The sequence below is a fragment of the Neoarius graeffei genome, chromosome 20 (assembly GCF_027579695.1).
Source record: "Neoarius graeffei isolate fNeoGra1 chromosome 20, fNeoGra1.pri, whole genome shotgun sequence".
Lineage (NCBI taxonomy): Eukaryota > Metazoa > Chordata > Actinopteri > Siluriformes > Ariidae > Neoarius > Neoarius graeffei.
This window is the reverse complement of record NC_083588.1, coordinates 57939965-57963871: the sequence shown is the minus strand read 5'-3', so window position 1 is coordinate 57963871 and position 23907 is coordinate 57939965. Positions and strand designations below refer to the sequence as shown.

Below are 23907 nucleotides of genomic sequence, written 5' to 3'. Positions count from 1 at the left end.
GTCAGCCCTGTGATGACCTGGCGACTTGTCCAGGGTGTACCCCGCCTTTCGCCCGTAGTCAGCTGGGATAGGCTCCAGCTTGCCTGCGACCCTGTAGAAGGATAAAGCGGCTAGAGATAATGAGATGAGATGAGATGAGATGAGATGAGATGAGTTTAGTAATCTGACATAGAATCTGTCCAGTCCCTTCACACACTCCTGTACAGTAGGTGGCAGTATACACAGAGTGTGATAATCGGCCATTAAAAAGAAGAAGAAGAACTTCCGGGTCGTTGAGTGTCAGAGCAGAGTGGTTTGTTCCTGTGGACGTGGTCTGTAGACGCTGCACTTCGGAATATGAAAGTGAGGAGAACGAAAGCAACAAGGAAGAAGTTTTCTTGAGCTTATTTCGTTCCAGGTCTTTCACAGGTCCGGTTCAGGTTCCGGTTCGGTCCCAAAATGGAGACGCTTTACCACCAAACTAACAAGTGAGTGAGTGCACGCGCACATTCGGGAATGATCTGTTTTTGATCAATTAGCAACAGGAGCTAGCTGGGTGTTAGCATAGTTAGCTTGTTGGCTAATAACGAAGAACTCGCCGGATAAATTTTCCTCAGCTTCTTCTTCTCTAAATTGTCAAAACGTTTAAAAAGGTTTTAACATCAGTCACAGATGGTAATGTGTTGCATTAACTTTCACATTAATACTAAACAGTATGAAATATTCATATTTGATAATGTTCAGTCATCGGATTTGCATTTTATTATTAGTGAAGGGTTTCGTTTTTAATTAAATTTCTATTTTATTAATTCTTCTTTAATTATTGAATAATCATTTTATTAATATGCCTCAAGTACAGGTTTAACTTTTTTTTTTTAAATGTTTATATTGCCAATTAATTTAGGCTTTTATTTGCCTATAATACTACAATTGTTTGTTTTTATTAAATTCATAATTTGGAATAAGTTCAGCTTTAACACTGAGAAAGCATTTTTGTTTTGATGCATTTCGTTGTATTAATTATTATCCATACAGGATGCTTTTTCGATGGAATAAAAAGTGTGTTTATATTCACTTCCAGCAGGTTTCATTCATTTGTTTCGATACCATGCGATATTGTTAGCGTATCGCTTATCCTGTGCGTCTACCCAATGGAGAATGAGCGTTGAATATGGTTTACGATATTGCATGATTGTCAAGGCAACATGACGTCCAAAGTCGGTCAAGGAGAGAGTTTTCGTCAGGGAGTAGATGTAACCTGCTTTGCAAAATTTGCCAAGTCTGGTTTCTCGGTATTAACCTTTTATTTGCATCCGAAACAAATTATTTTTACTTGTTGTAATGTCAGCAATCACCATTTTCACCAAAAAAAGGAAATGTTAAATATCGCATGTAAAAAGGAAAAAAAAAACCACACATCCATATCACTCAAGTCCATTATAACATGTCTTTTTTTTTTTAATTACCCGTTCACTAACTTTGTGAATAGAAATCATATATTTACATGATATTCTCAAGTTAAATTTAAAATGAGACATTTAAGTACAACCCCGATTCCAAAAAAGTTGGGACAAAGTACAAATTGTAAATAAAAACGGAATGCAATGATGTGGAAGTTTCAAAATTCCATATTTTATTCAGAATAGAACATAGATGACATATCAAATGTTTAAACTGAGAAAATGTATCATTTAAAGAGAAAAATTAGGTGATTTTAAATTTCATGACAACAACACATCTCAAAAAAGTTGGGACAAGGCCATGTTTCCCACTGTGAGACATCCCCTTTTCTCTTTACAACAGTCTGTAAACGTCTGGGGACTGAGGAGACAAGTTGCTCAAGTTTAGGGATAGGAATGTTAACCCATTCTTGTCTAATGTAGGATTCTAGTTGCTCAACTGTCTTAGGTCTTTTTTGTCGTATCTTCCGTTTTATGATGCGCCAAATGTTTTCTATGGGTGAAAGATCTGGACTGCAGGCTGGCCAGTTCAGTACCCGGACCCTTCTTCTACGCAGCCATGATGCTGTAATTGATGCAGTATGTGGTTTGGCATTGTCATGTTGGAAAATGCAAGGTCTTCCCTGAAAGAGACGTCGTCTGGATGGGAGCATATGTTGCTCTCGAACCTGGATATACCTTTCAGCATTGATGGTGTCTTTCCAGATGTGTAAGCTGCCCATGCCACATGCACTAATGCAACCCCATACCATCAGAGATGCAGGCTTCTGAACTGAGCGCTGATAACAACTTGGGTCGTCCTTCTCCTCTTTAGTCCGAATGACACGGCGTCCCTGATTTCCATAAAGAACTTCAAATTTTGATTCGTCTGACCACAGAACAGTTTTCCACTTTGCCACAGTCCATTTTAAATGAGCCTTGACCCAGAGAAGACGTCTGCGCTTCTGGATCATGTTTAGATGCGGCTTCTTCTTTGAACTATAGAGTTTTAGCTGGCAACGACGGATGGCACGGTGAATTGTGTTCACAGATAATGTTCTCTGGAAATATTCCTGAGCCCATTTTGTGATTTCCAATACAGAAGCATGCCTGTATGTGATGCAGTGCCGTCTAAGGGCCCGAAGATCACGGGCACCCAGTATGGTTTTCCGGCCTTGACCCTTACGCACAGAGATTCTTCCAGATTCTCTGAATCTTTTGATGATATTATGCACTGTAGATGATGATATGTTCAAACTCTTTGCAATTTTACACTGTCGAACTCCTTTCTGATATTGCTCCACTATTTGTCGGTGCAGAATTAGGGGGATTGGTGATCCTCTTCCCATCTTTACTTCTGAGAGCCGCTGCCACTCCAAGATGCTCTTTTTATACCCAGTCATGTTAATGACCTATTGCCAATTGACCTAATGAGTTGCAATTTGGTCCTCCAGCTGTTCCTTTTTTGTACCTTTAACTTTTCCAGCCTCTTATTGCCCCTGTCCCAATTTTTTTGAGATGTGTTGCTGTCATGAAATTTCAAATGAGCCAATATTTGGCATGAAATTTCAAAATGTCTCACTTTCAATATTTGATATGTTGTCTATGTTCTATTGTGAATACAATATCAGTTTTTGAGATTTTGTAAATTATTGCATTCCGTTTTTATTTACAATTTGTACTTTGTCCCAACTTTTTTGGAATCGGGGTTGTATATAGAGGACATAAAGAAGCCAGAAACATTTTACACTATTGCGATAGAACTTGAGAATATCTAGATTCCAGAACTCAGCTCACAATCTCTCATGTCAGAAATTTCTGTGATACGTTTATTATTAAGCTGCTAGCAGTTTTTTTTTTTTTTAATGTTCAGACTACATCAAGAAATCACACTTTGCTTAAGGATTCAAACACAAAACACAAAGATCAAAGCAATTATTGGTAACCCCAATTGGTATGACCAGAAATAAAGCAGAATGAGCATTTTCTAAGAGCATGCATATTAAGCTACCTTCAAATGTGTCCACATGTTTGATGCAATGAACTCCATCGTTTGATATTCTGTATTTAATGAATAAGTAAAACCGAATGATCCTTCTAATTTGAAATATTATATTTGACATGTGAGGCGGCACGGTGGTGTAGTGGTTAGCGCTGTTGCCTCACAGCAAGAAGGTCCTGGGTTCGAGCCCTGTGGCCGGCGAGGGCCTTTCTGTGCGGAGTTTGCATGTTCTCCCCGTGTCCGCGTGGGTTTCCTCCGGGTGCTCCGGTTTCCCCCACAGTTTCCCCCAAAGACATGCAGGTTAGGTTAACTGGTGACTCTAAATTGACCGTAGGTGTGAATGTGAGTGTGAATGGTTGTCTGTGTCTATGTGTCAGCCCTGTGATGACCTGGCGACTTGTCCAGGGTGTACCCCGCCTTTCGCCCATAGTCAGCTGGGATAGGCTCCAGCTTGCCTGCGACCCTGTAGAACAGGATAAAGCGGCTACAGATAATGAAATGAAAACAATTTGTAAACAAAACTTGGTCAACAGGTTTGCTTTGTTAAATACCGAAGATTTTGAAAGTGAAAGACACGTTGAACACCTGAAAGGAATGTATATGAATAATAATATTGGCTGGCTTTTTGTTTGTGGTATATCGGAGATACTCGTCTTTGTCTCGTTCAGTATCATGCTAGCTGAATGGGATATATCTGATAGTCAACACCAGCCAATATTATTTCAATATTTAGTCCATGTGTCTCACACAGGGTTCTGGAGACTCCGTGAATCTGTTAACATGTAACCAGAAATGCCGTCGTCTTCTCATTTTGTCATTTTTAATGATGCGATTAGTTTTCTGCTAATCATCATCCTCTTCCTCATAGTTGTTTGTAGTTATTTGATAGTTATGCTTGGATCAGTAGTTAGTTAGTGGGATTGGATAAGTTCTTAAACTACATATGAAGAATTTCTGCTTCAGTCCTAAACACCTTTTGAATAGAACTTGGAAAAGGGCAATTCCATGTAAATGTCAACCTCACCATGCAAAAATAAAGCAACATGTAATACATCAAAACCACTCCCAGAGATCTCACCTAGGCCTGTATTTTACAGATGTGAATAAGTTGAACCAATTTGTAACCAACCTAATATGTCACTGTCAGTCTTTCTTTCTTATAATGTAAACCCCAAGCTAAAATCAACTTTGATCATCTACAATTCTATATTATTCCCACAAGCCACAGAAATGTATGCTAAAATCCACAAAACAGCAAAACAATAGCCATCCTAAATATTATTTAAGAACTTTGATAGTTTTAGCTGATATTTAGAGAGTTTTTCAAAGGGTTATGGTGGTTAAATTGCTGATTTTCTAAACATATGCCATGTCTATTTCAGACGCGTCACATCCATAACGGAATTTCGTCACATCCATAACGCTGACTTTTCCTTCCGAAACTCTGCATGAAATACAAAATATTTTAAACAAAGATTTTTTTTTAATATTCACCTTGGACCCCTCTATCAAACGGATATCTCCATTTCGACATTAGGTTTACAATTTCACAGAGTTTGATAAAAATGTACAGTCACCCAAGAAAAGTGATACTTTTTCTGTCACATCCATAACGCATCTTTTATTGGCATTTTCTGGCATGCCCTAGATGTACTATGGGAATTGTTCTTGTTCTATCGCTTCTCCAGTATGGTACAGCCTTAAAATATGCAACACCTGTTTAAATACTGGGGGACAATAAAACATGCACTGGGTCATTTGTTGCCATTTTGAGTTCAAGTGTCACGTCCATAACGCTGGAATTGCTCAAAAGATGACATTTATCTCATCTTATCTGATCTGTTTTGTTTTGAATGGAAATGGTTGAGCTGGTTATCATTCTCAGCATAGCAGTCATTGTGTGACAGGTCACATCCTGTTCTCATAACTGGGTGTGATCATAAATGGGTTTGGGCCCCTGCCTCTTAACCACCACTGTATCTAAGGACTCATTTTGTTCATCTTTATTTTCATCTATTATACATACTTTGGGTTGTTGTTATCTTGTCATTATCTGTGAATGAGAGAGTCATAGTGAGTTTGTGCAAAATCAAGTGATCATGCTCTGTGAGTTTCATTTTGTCCGTCTCTCTTGTTACCAGACAAATCCAGGAAATCCAGTCTCGTATGGGGCAACTGGAGACGACAGATCGACAGTCAGTGCACCGTAAGTCATTCTGTCATCTGTGTGACTCATCTCTCACACACACCTTGCCGAAGATCGGAACTGATGACTGATCTAGCACAGTTTTGTAATAGTTCCGTATGAATTCTGTCTCGGATAGCCGTCTAATTTTTCATGTCCTGACGACAGCACAACGTGTAGCGTATGCACAGTGTAACGCAACACTAACCAAACAGCTAGACATGTCTGATTTAAGTGTATATACAATCAAAAACACCTCGTTAAAAGGAAACGGGACCGTAAATGACAATGTAGCTCACACCGGCCCCGTCTAGTCCGGAAGGAACGATCTAAAGTGGGCCATCTTGCGCAATAAATGTTACAGGCTATATATAGAAGCTATATCCACCCTAGAAATGCCTATCTGTTTGCCAGAAAGAGTCCAAAACGGCGACGAATTGACCCGAGAAGAAGCGATTTTTGTTGAACTGCAAGACATTAAGTCTTAATTAGTCCATAACTTCATTAATAATTGTAATTATGCAAATCTGGGTAGAAGTTATATGCAGCCTAGGTACCCCATCTTCATGCCAGAAAGAATCAAAATCGGTGAAGAATTGAGGGAGAAGAAGCGATTTGTATGGAAACTGCTCATTAGGGATTGATTAATTACTCCATATCTTCATTATTAATTACATTTATGCAAAGTACAGTAGAAGCGCTATGCACCCCAGGCAGACCTACCTTCCTGCCGTGAAGAATTGAGAGCGAAGAAGTGATTTTCGTGAAATGTGGACGCCGCCGGACGGACGGACGACAGACAACACGTTGGCATTAAACTCATCACCTGTCGGCCGGATGAGCTAATAATCAAAAACGGGATGGTGTGATGCGGACCGACACAAAATGTTACTGGTACCAACCTGAAGTTGATTTTCTCGAACCGCGCTTCTTTATGCTGCAGCTAAGAAATTAGTTTGAATTACAGCCCACACTACAACTATCAAAGTTGCTGCTTTTTTTTTTTTTTAATTTTAATATATTTCTGTGGTTAGGGCTGGGTATCACCAGATACCTCACGATACGATACTATGGCGATATTTTGCCCACGATAACGATAATATCACGGTACAGCGATTCTGCGATAATCGATATATTGCAAGAAATTTCAACCACATCACGATATCTGTGTCACTGAAGAAAATCAGAATTTATTGACCACTGTAAAATTACATTTCACATACATAACTACACACTCTTGCCAGACATATTTGTCTCTATTCCACTGCTGGCAAAACCAAGAGTTGCTTCACTACAACATACAGAAAATTCCCATTTCTGTGCTAGTATTCTCAACTTTTCTGTAAGCATGGACACATCAGTGCTGCTTAACAAGCAGAATCAAATTGTTTTATGAAAACTTGCACTGCAGACTGCACATACATTTCAGTGCTAACACTAATATCAATTTGTTCTTTGTAAACTTGAGAACATATACCTGAGAACATTTAACTTGTGCTTAGTACTTGTGTAAAGTTTAATCCAAACCTGTACTGTGAGCACACATTTCAAAACTGCATGTTCTTCTTCAGGAAGAGCAACTGGTCAGCATGCTCAGAGGTGAGACAGCTCCTCTGAGAGCTGATTATGTCACCTGCAGTAGAAATTGAATATCTAATTGGAGCGAAACAGGTTTTGCAAAGTGCGTACTCTTTGTCCAGCTCACTTTTTCTTTTCTCTTTTCCTTTGGAATCCAAAGTGCCTCCAAACATCTGCCTTAAAGTTCGGCGGCGTCTCTAGGTTTACGTTAACAGCCATGCTTGCTTGTTTTTTTTCCTCACTGCAACCGCCGGGGAAAAAAAGAGAAGACAAAGTGTGCCTTGCAGTGAGGTAGCGGCACAGTGACACCTTGCGGAGCGGAGGTGCGGAAGTCGTACTGGATTTACAACCCGTCTGAAACATGATTTATTATTTGAAAAAATATCGATATTCAAATTTTGAGTATCGATATTGAATCGGAAGACAAAGTATCGCGATATATCGCCGTATCGATATTTTTGCCCACCCCTAGTAGAAGCACTATGCACCCCAGGCAGACCTATCTTCCTGCCGTGAAGAATAAAAATCGGTGAAGAATTGAGGGAGAAGAAGCAATTTGTGTGGAAACTGCTTGTTCGGGATTGATTAATTACTCCATATCTTCATTATTAATTACATTTATGCAAATTACAGTAGAAGCGCTATGCACCCCAGGCAGACCTACCTTCCTGCCGTGAAGAATCGAGAGTGAAGAAGTGATTTTCGTGAAATGTGGACGCCGCCGGACGGACGACAGACAACACGTTGGCATTAAACTCATCACCTGTCGGCCGGATGAGCTAACGATCAATAACGGGATGGTGTGATGCAGACCGACACAAAATGATGTTACTGGTACCAACCTGAAGTTGATTGCAGTTCGAGAAAAACGCTTCTTTATACTGCAGCTAAGAAATTAGTTTGAATTACAGCCCACACTACGACTATCAAAGTTGCTGCTTTTTTTTTTTTTTTTAAATATATTTCTGTGGTAAATAATGCATTTCTAGCTGCCACATTTTTTTTTCAAACTTTTTTTATTTATTTATTTTTAAACAGTCTGACTGACGTATTGAGGTGGGGCTGATCTGAGAGCAGCGAACGACAGTCTGGTGCCCTAGCAGGAAGGACAGGGATAAGTGGGTGAAGAAAGGCTCGGGATAAGTTTGGGTTTGATATGAGTTTGGACAGAAAAGCGTCTCGGCCAAGGCGTCGCCTGCGTGTGTTAGTGACCTCATACGATTGTGTGTACGAGTGCGGAGCTGGACTGATTCAGTGTTTGTGTGCATCATTAAGCTCCCTCGAAGTCCTGATAATGTTTCCCACCAGCTTTCGAGCCTCTCCCAGGAAACGGCACACATCCTGGTCCTCAATCAGCCTTGGGTTCGCAGAGAGAACAAGGCGCAGCTCACGGTTATCTCTGCCAAAATACCTCGGAGCCTAATAGATTTTTTTTTAATCAGCTCTTGGATGAGCTGATTCACTGATTGATTGATTAAAGTGTTAAATTTCCCTTACATACGAGTTTAATTAGAGCTCACACTCTGAAAAGTTTTACCCACACAATTTTGGTGTTAGAGATTTAAGATGTTTTCGGTACATTTTGTCAGGTTTGACTTAAGTTAGTCACTAGTTAACTATCCTGCCAGCTTGGAAACTTCGGACATAGTGCTGGGTCCAATTTGCATATTTTTGCATGTTTTTGCATGTTTGTACATCCTGCTTCTTTTTAAATGAGATCATCTTTTAGTAGTTTCATGAGCATGAAAATAATTCAACTAAATTATTGTACGTAGCTTTTCATGGTCTGAAATGACACTTTAACTAAACACGTGTTGTGTCGTATTTGATATGACTGCGCACGATAAATATCAAGAACAATGTGTTGTTTCGCTGTGAAACAGGTTCTGACTGCATGTTGTGGGTTTTTTTTTTTTTGTGTGCGCGTCTCTTTCACAGTGGTTGAAAATGAACTGCAGGCCAGAATCGAGCAGGTCTTCAGTCAGCTGGAACGGCTTGAGATGCTGGTCGGGAAAGAACCGCCAAACCGGCGGCAGAACGCCAAACTGTGAGTTGCGTCCTCTCGAGTAAATCCAGAACCACTCTGGTAAAGAGTACGGAGAAAAATGAGCCAGGCTATTCGTTTTGTTTTCATAAAAATGTGATGTGACCGTGAGTATTTTGGAACCGATTTTGAAACTGTGACCTGCTAACAAGCGCGTGCTCCTCCGTGTGGAGTTTTATAGACTCGGGTGGTTGAACAGCGCCTGCTGTTGTGTAGTGTGTAATTAGGAAAAACGCCTCATTTCCACATGATGGCCTGTAATGATGAGATGGTGAGGTTAGTATCGGTATATAATGTGCGTGGATACGTGGGTTTGTGCCTTGTGGCACTTAAAGCATATACGCAGAGCCATGGCCTCACTTTAGTTTATAAATGCCTTGAGACCTCAAGAATGGCACAGGAATAGTTTTAAGCGTTAACAATAAATCTAATATCATAATTTTTATGATTAAAGTGATTTATATACAGTAGGTAGCGGTCTGAGTGAGTGACCTTGACGTCCGTAACGTCACAGCAGGAAGTCTATCGGTCTCCTCGCCATTTCCGCTATACTAAAACACAGAGCTAGCTGCAACTCCGAGCCTCCATTTTGAGCTAATTTATCGCCATGCCACGTAGATGTGTTGCTGGAGGGTGCAGCAACACGACAGGAGGTGGATTTACGTTGCATTCATGGCCCAAGAATGTTCAAACTGCAAAGATTTGGACGCGTTTTATGAGTTGTTCACGGGTACATTGGGCGCCTACAGGTACGAAGTGGTCTCTCCTCTGCTCTGCACATTTTACTGAAGACTCGTACGAGACCTCTGATCTGTTGAGGAGCGTTGGCTATAAGCCCGTATTGAAAGAGGGTGCAGTACCAACAATTAAAGAAAAGGAAAACTACAAGAAAAGGACGTTTATTTATTTCAAAAAGGAAAGTGAGTTCAGTTGCACCAGTCCTCCTGGAGTGAGCTGAGGGTTGTTGGTAAAACCCGAGATGTGACATATCACTCGGGCAGTGACCTCCCTGCAGTTGTTGCTAAAACCGGTGGCATCCCGTTCCGTCCCGGGTTTTAGTAATTGCCTGAGCTGAGCAGTAATGGCGGAGTACACAGTATGGAGAGAATAAATGGACCAGCTGTCTGATTTCTAAACTGGATGTCGCTGCCATCTCGCCCTTACGTGGAAGAAGCGAATGAACGGAGAACTGAATGGCCAACTGAAAGTCAGATTGTTTCGAAACAATCGGCCACAAGGTCGGCCTTCAAGAAGCGAGAACACAGACAGGTAAGCTCCGACTCTCATTTGGATACAAAACAACAAAAACACCATGTTGTTTACCTGCATTTAGATTAATACATGTAACTTGTATTACTTGGGTTTCCCCCACAGTCCAAAGACATGCAGGTTAGGTTAACTGGTGACTCTAAACTGACCGTAGGTGTGAATGTGAGTGTGAATGGTTGTCTGTGTCTATGTGTCAGCCCTGCGATGACCTGGCGACTTGTCCAAGGTGTACCCCGCCTTTCGCCCGTTGTCAGCTGGGATAGGTCACAGGCAAGCTGGAGCCTCAGGCCTACGTGAAACCTGCGATGGATAACATCGTAGGCGCCCAAAATATGCTCCCAAAAGTTTTTTAAAAAATGTTGATTAAATAAACTTGGCTGCAAAAAACCCAATGTCTTGACTCTCTTCTTTAAAAACACTGAAATTAGCATGTATTTCTCGTAATTGACGCGAAATCCGCACCATTCCCATGTTGTTCCGGGTTCACCGAATTTACCGTAAGCCTCGTGCAGAGCACGAATTCTACATCAACGGCGATCGGCACGCCATGATTTCGTGGAGGAGCGAGACGCGTGTACCAATGACCAGAGCGGGATTTCCACATTAGGTAAAGCTGCTTTCTTTTTTTATATTGTTTTATGGCGGTTAGCAAACAGCTTTTAGGTGCATTACCGCTACCTTCTGGATTGGAGTGTGAACCAGAATGTTTGCTACCCTATTGTGCCAAATTCTTCTAAATTCCTGTATCATTTAAAAACAGCCCTAGCTATATCCTACATTATCGGACCTCAACTGCAGCATCTCTCTGATACCGAGTGTCTTATGATTTAAATCAGGTAAATCAGGACTGAATAAAAGAGAGCTATTCAGGACACAACTAACTGTATTCTAATTATTTTTGTCATGTACATCAAGCGGGATTAATGCTGTAGACATTTCGCAATAAAGGTAAAAAATAACATTCATAGATTTCTTTATTTATTCATAACTTTGTTGTGAGAAAAGCAGCAGTGGGTTTAACCACAGCACGGGGGGGCTTTGCGTGTGCAGAATAGCCCAAATTATGTAATTGAAAGGCTTGGACCCTGCACAGGATAAGCCATTACAGATAATGGATGGATATTTATTGAGTCTTTGACTCGTTGGAGATATCGACCATAAATAAAGCCGTGATTGGTCGTTCATTTGCTATTGGTTGCACTTTCACTCTGCCTGTGAAGCCAAAAAAAAAAAAAATCATGCAGACCGTGAAGGAAAAAGGTAAACTATAGATGAAAGTCTTCCGGATTTATCCGGATATTTGACAAAACTCTTGAAAATCTCTGGTTTTCCGAATGGAGAAATGTATTTCTTGGATTTTTCACATTCTTGGACACGGCGTAATACTTCGCATCGTTCTTGCATGGGCGTGGTCCTTAAATTGCCCAAACATAGTTCATTGATTAAAGACAGGTGTTCTTTAACGGCGCGCGTGCCCAAGGCGCACCTTCAGGTGCACGTGCTTAGGTGCGCAGGACTGACACCGTTCTGCGCAAGCGCAACACAATCGCACTAGAAAGCATGTTCAAGCTGCCGGTGTAGCTGCAGTCTTTTTAGTTGCGAATTACAAGTATTTCCTCGTGTTAATAATTCGCCAGGTCAAAACAAGCAAAACGAGGACGTTGAGCCTCGTTTATCAATCTTTTAGTCGAGTTGTGCGTTTGCAGAAGCTAAAGTGAACTAAACATTTCCAATTCAGATTTATGCGAGTTGAAGCCAATTGTTTACATTAGTTCATATTGTCTGTAAATTTAAACACACCAATGAATCCCAAATTTCTCATGTAAATCAGGGGCGTAGCGAGGATTTTTCAGGGTGTGTGTGTGTCTGTCTCACACACTGACTGGCAGCTTGAGTGCATTATGTAATAAAAAATAAATTCCCATTGCTAGTTTTAGACAGCTTAGAAACCGGCTCTTCCATTATTGCTGTTTCTTCCACGTTTTCTTGATGATGTGTTCTAGAAACGGCACTAAAACTCAGCTTCGAAACCACAAAATGCAACTTTGATGGGGAAAAAAAAAAAAATATATATATATATATATATATATATATATATATATATATATATATATATATATATATATATATATATATATATATAAAAATAAATAAATTGCTTACCTCTCTTCACGTCGAAAGGAGAAGGAAAGTTTTGCTTGTTTTGACCTGGCGAATTATTAACACGAGGAAATACTTATGAGCTTAGGCGCGCAGGACTGACACCGTTCTGTGCAAGCGCAACACAATCGCACTAGGAAGCATGTTCAAGCTGCCGGTGTAGCTGCAGTCTTTTTAGTTGCGAATTACAAGTATTTCCTCGTGTTAATAATTCGCCAGGTCAAAACAAGCAAAACTTTCCTTCTCCTTTCGACGTGAAGAGAGGTAAGCAATTTATTTTATATATAATTTTATTTTTCCATCAAAGTTGCATTTTGTGGCTTCGAAGCTAAGTTTTAGTGCCGTTTCTAGAACACAACATCAAGAAAACGTGGAAGAAACAGCAATAATGGAAGAGCCGGTTTCTAAGCTGTCTAAAACTAGCAATGGGAATTTATTTTTTATTACATAATGCACTCAAGCTGCCAGTCAGTGTGTGAGACAGACACACACACACCCTGAAAAATCCTCGCTACGCCCCTGATTTACATGAGAAATTTGGTTTTCATTGGTGTGTTTAAATTTACAGACAATATGAACTAATGTAAACAATTGGCTTCAACTGGCATAAATCTGAATTGGAAATGTTTAGTTCACTTTAGCTTCTGCAAACGCACAACTCTACTGAAAGATTGATAAACGAGGCTCAACGTCCCCAACATTGAAACCTGAACGCTTTAGAAACTCTACCAGACCTTTACTTTTTAACAGCACTGTTTTGGGATTTTGCTGAGTTTACCTTCAACTGTCTGATTTATTTTATTTTTTTTTTTTTCTTTTTCCAAAGTAATGAAGTGTGTAGCAGGAAAATCACCGCGTTTTCTAAATGCGCTCCTGAAAATTACTCATTAACTAGGGGAATTAAACTTGATATTTTTGTTAATCATTAGTGTACATGAAAGAAAAAGGCTTAAAAGTTATAACTTGTGAAAATAAGTACTAAAATGCACTAGAATGCAGGGTTTTGTGTGGTGTTATTAAAATGCTTTCAGGGGACGTTGCGCCCGCCCCCAATCTTAGTTTGACTTTCAAAAGTTCAGGATTTTTTTTTTTTTTTTTTCTTTGCTCCACTTTCATCTTTAATAAATTTTTTTTTTTTTTTTTTTTTTAAACCCAAGTGCATGTCAAAATCGCTTAAGTGACCAAAGCATGGGGATTATTATATAACTGGCTGGTTTAAAACATACTTTGTGCATCTTATCCAGGACTTGTTTCCTGTTTTTTGTCCAAATATCCAGAACGCATGGCAGCACGACAGCTCTGTCATTTAGCACAGTTTGTGCTTCGTGCCTCAGTTTCTCAGTTCACGTCTTTTTAATAAATAATATTCATCACGACAAATGCGCAACTTTTTTTTTTTTTTTCCTTCCCTTTCTTGGATTCACTTGGAGGCAGACTGAGATGAGCCTGAGTTTCCCCAAAAGCATCGCAGCACAAAGATCGTCGTTAAATGCTAGAGCGAGCAGCACAATGAAAACGCACTCTCTCCTAGTTAAGATGCTCTTAGCATTAAGAGGCTTTTGGGAAACCCACTCCTTATCTGTCTCTCCAATTCTCTCCTGAAAGAGTTGTTTTGGTTTCCGAGTGCTGTGCTCTCCCAGAAAGCGAAATTACAGGGCAATTCTTCAGCAGAGAAGCCAAAAGGATGAAATTATTAAGATTGCCTTAACTTGTCAGCTCGGTGATTATTGCTAAAGTATGGAATCCAAGGCAAAATGTACTGAAGACCATATGTAAAACTCTTCACCACCCCGAGTATAGCAACGTCGCTTCAGAGAAATCTTGGTGCGAGGTTTAAGAACTGAAAGTTCAGGGTTTTTTTTTTTTTTTTCCCCCGACGCAATTTCGTTACTGACTTACGAGGAACGAAAAAACCCTGCAGATGTCAAAGCAGCCTGATAACCTGGATTCCAGATACTTTCCAGTTCTCATACCTCCATAACAAGATGATGTAACCTTCATGCTTTATTATAAACACACACCTGGGCAATAAAAACTGCTATGCGCTGAATGCTGAATGTTCTCCCGTCCAGACTCCATCTGCACTTGGAATAGGATTGGGACTAAATCTTGGAATGAACCTGCTGCAGGGTTCTTTATACACTCGTGACCTGTGGTCAAACTCAGTCGAAAGGTATGTTTGTCATCGAGGCGAGGAGAAGCAGCTCAACTCCTGATGGTGGAATCAGGACAATAATGTGTCATAAGTATCAGCCAAGACGTGAGTTCATGCAGAAAGAGGCAGCTCATGGCTTCCGTCATCAGCACCAAATTCCTGGACCGATGACCTCGAAGGAACATCTCGAGTCGGAATGTTTCAACAGTGCCTTTTCTTTATATTTTGGCCACGCATGTCCATACAGAACCTCGACTCTACGTAAGGTTCCGTCATCGCCACAGCCGGGCTACAATACTTCGTAAACAGACCTCAGGCTAAGGAACTGAGATACATGCATGTATAGTCTCTCTTGCACACCTGCGAGTTCTCATCCACTCTTTCAGGGTGCTGTATGCCACTGAGACGCATCCAGATACCATGTCAGGCCTGATACTTTACTGGTTATGTTAAGAAGTTGTTGATTTGGATGTTCAGATATCATTAATTTTACTTCAACTTGCAGGTTTGGTTTTTTTCCCCCCCCATAGGTTATCTAAACTATCTGTTCTCTCCTCTTCCTTTATTTTAATGCTACTTTTGTTAACAAGCTGAAACTGTGACGCACAGGCGATGAGTCACTTTTTTTTTTTTTTTTGTTCCTTATCTGGCCACAGGCGTGTGGAGCAGCTGAAGTATGATGTGCAGCATTTGCACTCAGCCCTGAAGAACTTCCAGCACAGACGATACACACGCGAGGCTCAGGAGAAAGAAAGGGAGGAGCTCATGAGTCGTACTTTCACCACCAACGTCAGTGCACGCACGCGCACACACGCAAAGACATGCTGACGTATATCCAAAACGTATTCTAATTTTACGACTTGATGTGTATGTAGGATGCAGATACTTCCATCCCCATAGATGACACTCTTCAGTTTAATTCCAGTCTACACAATGCACACAGAAACATGGATGACCTTCTCGGCTCCGGATCAAGCATTCTGAACGGTCTCCGCGACCAGAGAAGCACGCTGAAGGTGTGTGGGGGTGGGGAAACATCAAGCACCAGTTTTATATTTCTGACAAGTGTATGGGTCTGTCTCAGAAACTGGGTACTGTGGGGGGTAACACTAAATGTACTCGGTCAATAAACTATACGGTTTTGAATGGTGATGTTGGTTTTAATTTGAAATAAAATGATGGAAAAATAATACAGATAAAACTAAATCTTTGATGTGAATATTCAGGATTTGGCAAAAATTCTGCTAATTTGTGGAAAAATGGCGGCTTGATCTGGGACATGATAAACGGTCGACTACATCGCATTCCCTTAAAAAGCTTGTAGTCCACTGAAAAGTCTACAGTTATCACTAATTGTATTTTAAGTTGTAACTTTATCCACCTAAGGATTGGTGCGCTCACAGAATAATCATAACCGTAATAAAACATCACGCAAAATATTTGATCGCCGTCGTAACTCCATTTTCCGCAAAACCAATACGATCGTGTGTTTCGATCTAAACGGAAAGCCTCAGGGTCGAGGTCACGACCTCACCAAAAGTAGGAACTTAAAATCACTATGCCATATAAACATTTAGTTATAAATCTGCGATTTTGTTTTTTAAAACGAAAGCTGAAAGTTAGGTATAGAATATGTTACGATGGTAGCTGGTCTTGTATGAATTTCTGAGCTATAAAATGAGTCGTGGTCTATTTTTTAGCGTAGCGTGTTATTTGTGTGCGGGGAAGGACACACATTAACAATCTGCATGTGTAGAATGGAATTTTCCTCTCCAACAGTTAGAAGTTGATCGCGCTTCCATTTGCGGTCTTTCTGTTACGCGGGTGATCTGTTCGGACGTTATCGCTGAAAAGGTGTTTTATTTTGTTTTAGTCTTGCAGTATAAGGCAATAGAATGTTTCTTTTTCATCTTTCATATTTCGTAGTGTTTGTGTATTTTTGTCCAATATTTTGCAACCATGGTCAATTTAGATCGAACTTTTGATTGGCTGTAGATTCTGTCATTTTACCCCGCCCCCGCTCCGTCCGGTAGTGATGTCCCGTTGTCCGCGTGACCTTCAGCCGGTACAGTCACTGTTCTTTTACCACCGCCGTTATTCTCATCTTTCCGGTGTGTTCTTGATTTTTTCCATTGTGTCCTATTTCGCCATATCAAATACCCAAAATGTATCATATTTAAGTGAATAATCAATTCAGTCATCATAACTTGGCATTTTTAACCCAAGCAATCAAAAAGAGGAAATTTGTTTAATATTTTCACTCATCTGTAAGGGAGGGGCTTTAATTCTTCATGATGGAGTTTTTATATGAAACATTTTCCACAGTGGAGGCCAGATAAAGCAAGATACTATCTTTATTCTTATTAAACATGACAAAAACATTGAGTGTTCGGTAAATGCAAAAAAAAAAAATTAGAAAATTTTATTTTTTGACCATAATGTCCCAAATGAGAGAGCAGTTTCTGAGACGGACCCATTTACGTATAAAAGCTTTCTCACATAGGATCGAGTGCGTTTAGGAGCATCAGGTATTTATGATTTTAAATTTGTTTTTGGTTAGCCTGTGATGATCAGTAAGCTTTGCTAATCTTCCTTCATCTTGGATGACAGGGTACTCATAAGAAGATGCTGGACGTGGCCAACATGTTGGGTTTGTCCAACACGGTGATGCGTCTGATCGAGAAACGAGCCACTCAGGATAAGTTTATCATGGTAGGCGGCATGGTGATCACCTGCGTCGTCATGTTCCTGGTAGTCACGTACCTGAGCTGAACCTTCTTACCTGAAACGGACTAAAAGAGGAGCGGTGGTGGTGGTGTTAATCCAGGTCCGATTACTCCACATTGGCTTGGGATTAAATCTCTTTGACTCCTGAGCTCAACTTTGTGATAAACTGTTACTGTGTTCAAGCAGATATTTGAAATGGAAAATCTTGACGACTCTTCCTTCTCAGTTTTTTGTTTTTTCCTTCAATCTAAATTCTCATCTCTAGTATCCTGTTTAAGGATGACTGAGAAAGAAAGAGACTTTCATCATTTATCCAGAATCATCGGTGGGGGTTTTTTTCTCCCTTTCTTTCTTTCATGTTGTTGTATGTATATGTAAAAGAGTCATTAATGTGCTTTTAGTCTTTTGAAAGAATGCCGCAGCTAAAAATAATTTAAAATGGACCAGCACATTCACAGGACTGTACACACTGCACTTTATTGGGACCTTTCGTAGTTTGCGGTCAAAGCCGGGTTCTACAAGATGTTGGATATGTTAATTTGAAATTCTGGCCCGTGATCGGATCACGCAACTCCTGCATATTTTTCAGATGCTGTGAAATCTCCTGTTCTACCACATCCCCAAGGTGTTCTGTTAGATTCAGGTTTGAACTCGCAGTCATGTTCATGAAGTCATTTTTAACCCTTTTGAACCAGCAGGGAGCGGGTTCTTGAACCAGTTCCATTCAGGATGCTCAGGCCACGTTTTCACTAGTTTTGAGCAGAACTGTTGTAAATAAGGATGCGTGATGAACGGAGGGTGTTGCACAATTCACAGTGGGAGGAAACGGTAGTTGCGAGATGGTAGTGGATATTGATTTACCTGTGAGCTTTTGTTCTCTTATTGCTGATTTTTCCTGTCTTTTTTTTTTTTTTCAAAAAATTTTTATATTATTGGAGATGTAAATATCCCAGAAACTCCAGTCCAGGTAAATGGAACTGAACAGGCTTAACGTTGAGCAATACAAGATTTATTCTTCCAAATTGGAATGAGAAACTCACAAATTTTCAATATCCACATCAAGTCGGGCGTCCAGCTCCTGCAAAACGCGCTGCAGCATGTCTTTTGGTAACAGCCTTCCTCTTTAAAACGTGTCTAAATCTGCATCGCAGTTGGTACATTTTTAGAAAATTCTCTCAAATACACGCTGCACAGGCTTGTTCGAGTGTACTCCAACACACCAACGCCTTTTCTTTTCCAGTGAATGACATTTTTCTATACCTAAAAAGAAACTATTTTGACATCAATCGAACGAGAATTGGTAAAGTTATTAGATTGTGAACGGAGATCAAGGTTTTTTTTGAAATGCCCTGTACTTTCCAAACTAATGAGACGGCCCCTGATGTCATCATGGTTTGGGCTGGAAAAACCAGCCATTATTTTTGGTCGAAATGCTCTGAATGGTTCAAAAGAAAGGAACCCAGTTCCTGTTGGTGGAAACTGAGATGACTTTGGTGTGGTATCAGGGTGAAAGTAGCTACTAGAAGATACTAAACTGTGGCTATGAAGGGAAGCACATGGTCAGCCACAATAGGCCATTTGCAGGAATTGGTCACGTGTCAACTTTCCCCAAAGCAACAAGTCTGTGGTGGGTAAGCTAACTTGACATTCCTTGACAATCATAAGAGTTTGACTGACTGGCGATGCAAAGCAATCCATTTCTATAATAGCTGTTTTTACCTTTTTAACCTGAATTTTCACGTGTACTTGGAAAAAGTTTGTGGTTTTAACGTCTGTCACAAGTTAAAACGAATCATTGGCTGTAAAAGGTTTTTTTTTTTTTAAGACTCAAGTTGGTCGATTTCTCAAGTATGTTTAACTTTCTCCTTTTCTACCTTTTTAAGTCATACCTAAGAAATCCGCCATTTTGCACTGAATTTCTTTCAGTGGTGACCAACTTGAGTCCAAAAAACTCTTTTACAGCCAATGATTCACTTTCACTTACGACAAAAGTTAAAACCACAAACTTTTTCTAAGTACACAATTTCAGGTCAAAAAAAGACAGTAGAAATGGCTTGCTTTGCATCGCCAGTCAAACTCTTATGGTTGGCAAGGAATGTCAAGTTAGCTTGCCCACTACGGGTTTGTTGCTTTGGGGAAAATTGACACGTGACCAATTCCTGCTTATGGCATTTAAGTGATAATTTGATTTGGTATTAACAGGTCTAAAGTGTGCCAAGAAAACCAATATTCCCTACACCACCTCCACCAGCCTCGACTGTTGACCCAAGGTAATTCTGGGCCATAGAGTCATGTTGTTGGTGCCAAATTCAGACCCCATCATGTGTGCTTCAGGAGAAAGTAAGATTCATCAAAAGAAGCTGCGTTTAAGTCTTCAGCTGTCCATTTTTGGCGAGCCCGTGCTGACTACATCCTCAACTTTCTGTCCTTAGCTGACCAAAGTGGAACTCAACATGGTCTTCTGCTATTATAGCCCTTCCACATCAAGGTTTGATGTCGTGTATTCTAAGATGCTTTTCTGCTCACCTCAATTTTATAGTGGTGATCAGCGTTCCTGCAGTCTTTCAGTGAGCTCAGACCAGTCTAGGTATTCACTTGTGACCTCTCAAGAACATGTTTCTGGGTACAGGACACTTCCCCCACCTCAACTGGATGTTCTTGATTTTAGAAACTGTTGCTTGTGTGTGTGTGTGTGTGAAAATCCCAGGATATGAGCAGTTATAGAAATACTCCAACTCTATAATCACACTGTCTATTACCCAGATGAGGATGGGTTCCCTTTGGAGTCTGGTTCCCCGAGTCATCGGAGGGAGTTTTTCCTTGCCACCGTCATGCTCATGGGGGATAACATGAATTAATTTAAGTCTTTTTAATTTTCTGTAAAGCTGCTCTGTGACTGTCTTATTAAAAGCATGATACAAATAAACTTTGACCTCTTGAAACTATGCTCATTCTCAAATATACTCAAACTTTACACTCATTTCAAAGTCAATAATTTGAACATTTGGAAAATAGGTTTGAAACAACGATTGTATTCAATTATCTTGTCATTAAAGATGCTATAGCATACAGATCATGTTTGTCATGGAATCGGTTCCATCGGAAATGCGACGACAATGTCCATGATCAAAAACTGTGAGTCACAACTTAATGAAATCATGTCAATATCGGGTGTGTCCTCCATGGGTGTTCAGAACTGCGATACAACGTCTCCTCATGGATTGGATGATGCGTCTGAACACAACTTGGGGAATGCGCCGCCATATTTGTACCAACATGGCACCAAGCTCCTGCAAGTTCTGTGGAGGGTTCCTTACGGTCGCCTGTGGTGCCAGTTCGATGGAGACGTGTCTGGAGATTATGGATGGTCTGTCGACTGCATCCCATAACCCTCGCAACGTCAGTGACGGATGTGCCCGTATTCAGCATGCCAATGGCACGTTCACACTGAATGTTTGACAGTCGTGGCATTGCTAATTAACCATAAAACCTTGTTTTTCTGAGATGACACTCTACTCTGCTACTGTGAGATCAATTGCACGTGTATCAATAGGTCTTGTCACGTGGAAACGTGATTTTAGCATGCAGTGCTCTCGCACGTGCTACGTAGGCCCGACCAGTAGAATGAATGTGTGACGTAATGCCTTTGACCATAATCACAACAAGAACTCTTTCAAGAAAAGTTTCTAAACACTATTTGAAAAATAACGAGTGTCAAGTTTTTATTTTTGCTGAGTATACTATATACACCGACCTGGGCCGAGTTTCCTAAAAGCATTGTGTCACAAAGATAACCATTAAATGGTAGAGTGAGCACCATAACTCACTCTCTCCTTAGCAGTAAGAGGTTTTTAGGGAACCCACCCCTGATTGAGACTCATCGTTCCCAGGATGTATGCTGGACCATCTAAGGCTCGGAGTATGAACTAAATCAAGTTTGGACACCTGTTCCTGAAAGAGTTCTCTCTGTTTTTACAACTATAAACATCCTGGAAATATATTTAAAATTCTTAACGGTCTTCCTGATGAAGCTTTGAATACCGTTGACATCTGAAACGGTTTCGTCCAGGAAACTTTTCTTAATTTTCCTACGCAAGTTGAGTCATCACTGCTCTTAATTTCTAGATGAAATACAGTTCATGAAGTTAATCAATTTCTTTTATCTATAAACATAGCATTAACGTCACTCTTTATAGCCGTCTTAGAAACAAATAGCTTAAGCTTTGAGTAAAAATTGAAATTTCCATTTACACCCTGGATCCGAATGAACAGGAACAAGCACTAGTCATTGAGAGCTCAATGAGCGCCACCTCGTGGCTCAATCTAGTACTGCTAAGAAGTCTGTGTTACACTCGAGCACAGTGAAAGTTCACCTCTGCTTCAGATGGGTTCAATGCAATGAGCGTGCGCTTAAGTTTTCCTCAAGCCGTAGCTGCCCCAGCATGTCACAAGTTCACGACAAGCACATTTTCAGTGTGACACAAACCACAGGCACTGCTCTACCAAACAAAAAAGCGATATCGATCAGAGGACGCTTTACGTTTGCTGCCATGGTCTGGCTCGACTCGTGTCCTGAAAAGGAACGAGTCACCACAGATCGACCCTGCCTCCATCCACAGGGTACAAGGTCTCTCAGAGTGCTGTGACACGGATGAAGAAGCAGCCTTGATTTTGCACGAGCACGGTGAAATTCATCCTCTGCATTTAACCCATCTGAAGCAGTGAGCAGTGGATAGCCATGCTCCAGGTCACTTCAGCCCAAGGCTGCCCCATGTTAACCTAAATGATCCTTTATACAAAGCAGCTTGACAAGTTTAGCTTTTGATTCCTAATGAGCAGGTCAGCCATTAGATAACGAAGAAACCTTTAGAGGAACCAAACTAAAACGGGAACCGGCTACCAGTCATTCATTTCTTCCATAGACGTACACTACCGTTCAAAAGTTTGGGGTCACCCAGACAATTTTGTGTTTTCCATGAAAAGTCACACTTTTATTTCCCACCATAAGTTGTAAAATGAATAGAAAATATAGTCAAGACATTTTTCTGAGCATTTAATCGACCCCACAAATGTGATGCTCCAGAAACTCAATCTGCTCAAAGGAAGGTCAGTTTTATAGCTTCTCTAAAGAGCTCAACTGTTTTCAGCTGTGCTAACATGATTGTACAAGGGTTTTCTAATCATCCATTAGCCTTCTGAGGCAATGAGCAAACACATTGTACCATTAGAACACTGGAGTGAGAGTTGCTGGAAATGGGCCTCTATACACCTATGGAGATATTGCACCAAAAACCAGACATTTGCAGCTAGAATAGTCATTTACCACATTAGCAATGTATAGAGTGGATTTCTGATTAGTTTAAAGTGAGCTTCATTGAAAAGAACAGTGCTTTTCTTTCAAAAATAAGGACATTTCAAAGTGACCCCAAACTTTTGAACGGTAGTGTGTACGATAAGGTCAAACGGTATGATGTGACGTGTAAAGGACCTTCACTATGAGCATCAAGGTCTTTTTTTTTTTTTAAATTAGAGAAGGCTGAATCCCATTTCACCCCTTGGCCCTTCCCCTCCATTTTGCGCATTCATGTGAAGGGGTAGGGGTATCCCAATCCCAGTTAACGCGGAGGGGTAGGGGAAGGGGGAGGGCTTCTGTACCCCTCCAAACGGAGATTTTCCTGGAGCTGACTCCGAACGAAGGGGTTTGAGTGATTTCCCACAATGCCATGCGGATTTCAGAAAGATGGCGGTTCCCGCGGCGAAAGATTGTCATAAATGTATTTTCTCCATTATTTACGTGTTTTAAGTTGTTATCCAGAGGAAACACGCCGCTTGATTCGCTTTCGAGCTGAGAATGAGCAGCGATTTCTGAAATCCAAGCTGCTGCTAAAAAGCTTTGGGAGTGAGTATTGTTTTCGGTTGCTTGACTGCGTACGTTTTGTTCTGTTATTCTCGCTTTTATTGTTTACATGAGTGTTCTGACACCTCATTCTGTCGGATGTGGTGCACGAAGCGCCAAAGATATCCCATTCAGTGGTGTTAGTTAACAAATCACACCCTGCCAGCAGAGATTTCTGGTTCTGGCTCTGACTGGAGCGGCTGGTCGCAGCCAATGACGCATTTGGTCGCGTTTTGCTAACGTAAACGCTGACGGAGGTACGCGATGACGTATGCGATCGTTGAAGGGCTATCCCAATACGTAAGGGTTGAATTTCAAGCCCTATCCCTTGTAGCTCAGTTTCAAGGGGGAGGGGAAGGGGTAGAAATTAGAATTGGGATTGGGCCGAAGTGTTTACTGTGACACCAAGCTGTGAATCATGGCTGAACTGAACGCTAGTTCAGACTGCAACCACACCATTGTGTGCGGACACT

General features: G+C 40.7%; 1 protein-coding gene across 1 annotated transcript; it reads left to right on the top strand.

The window, feature by feature from the left end:
* The first annotated feature begins 286 nt into the window (after positions 1-286).
* Positions 287-20480, top strand: gosr2 (golgi SNAP receptor complex member 2). Its single transcript, XM_060902070.1, has 6 exons — positions 287-467; positions 5562-5626; positions 9122-9230; positions 15468-15600; positions 15687-15827; positions 17422-20480. The coding sequence occupies exons 1-6, from the start codon at positions 439-441 to the stop codon at positions 17581-17583; spliced, it is 639 nt and encodes a 212-aa protein (XP_060758053.1). The 5' UTR covers positions 287-438; the 3' UTR covers positions 17584-20480.
* Positions 20481-23907: the final 3427 nt, after the last annotated feature.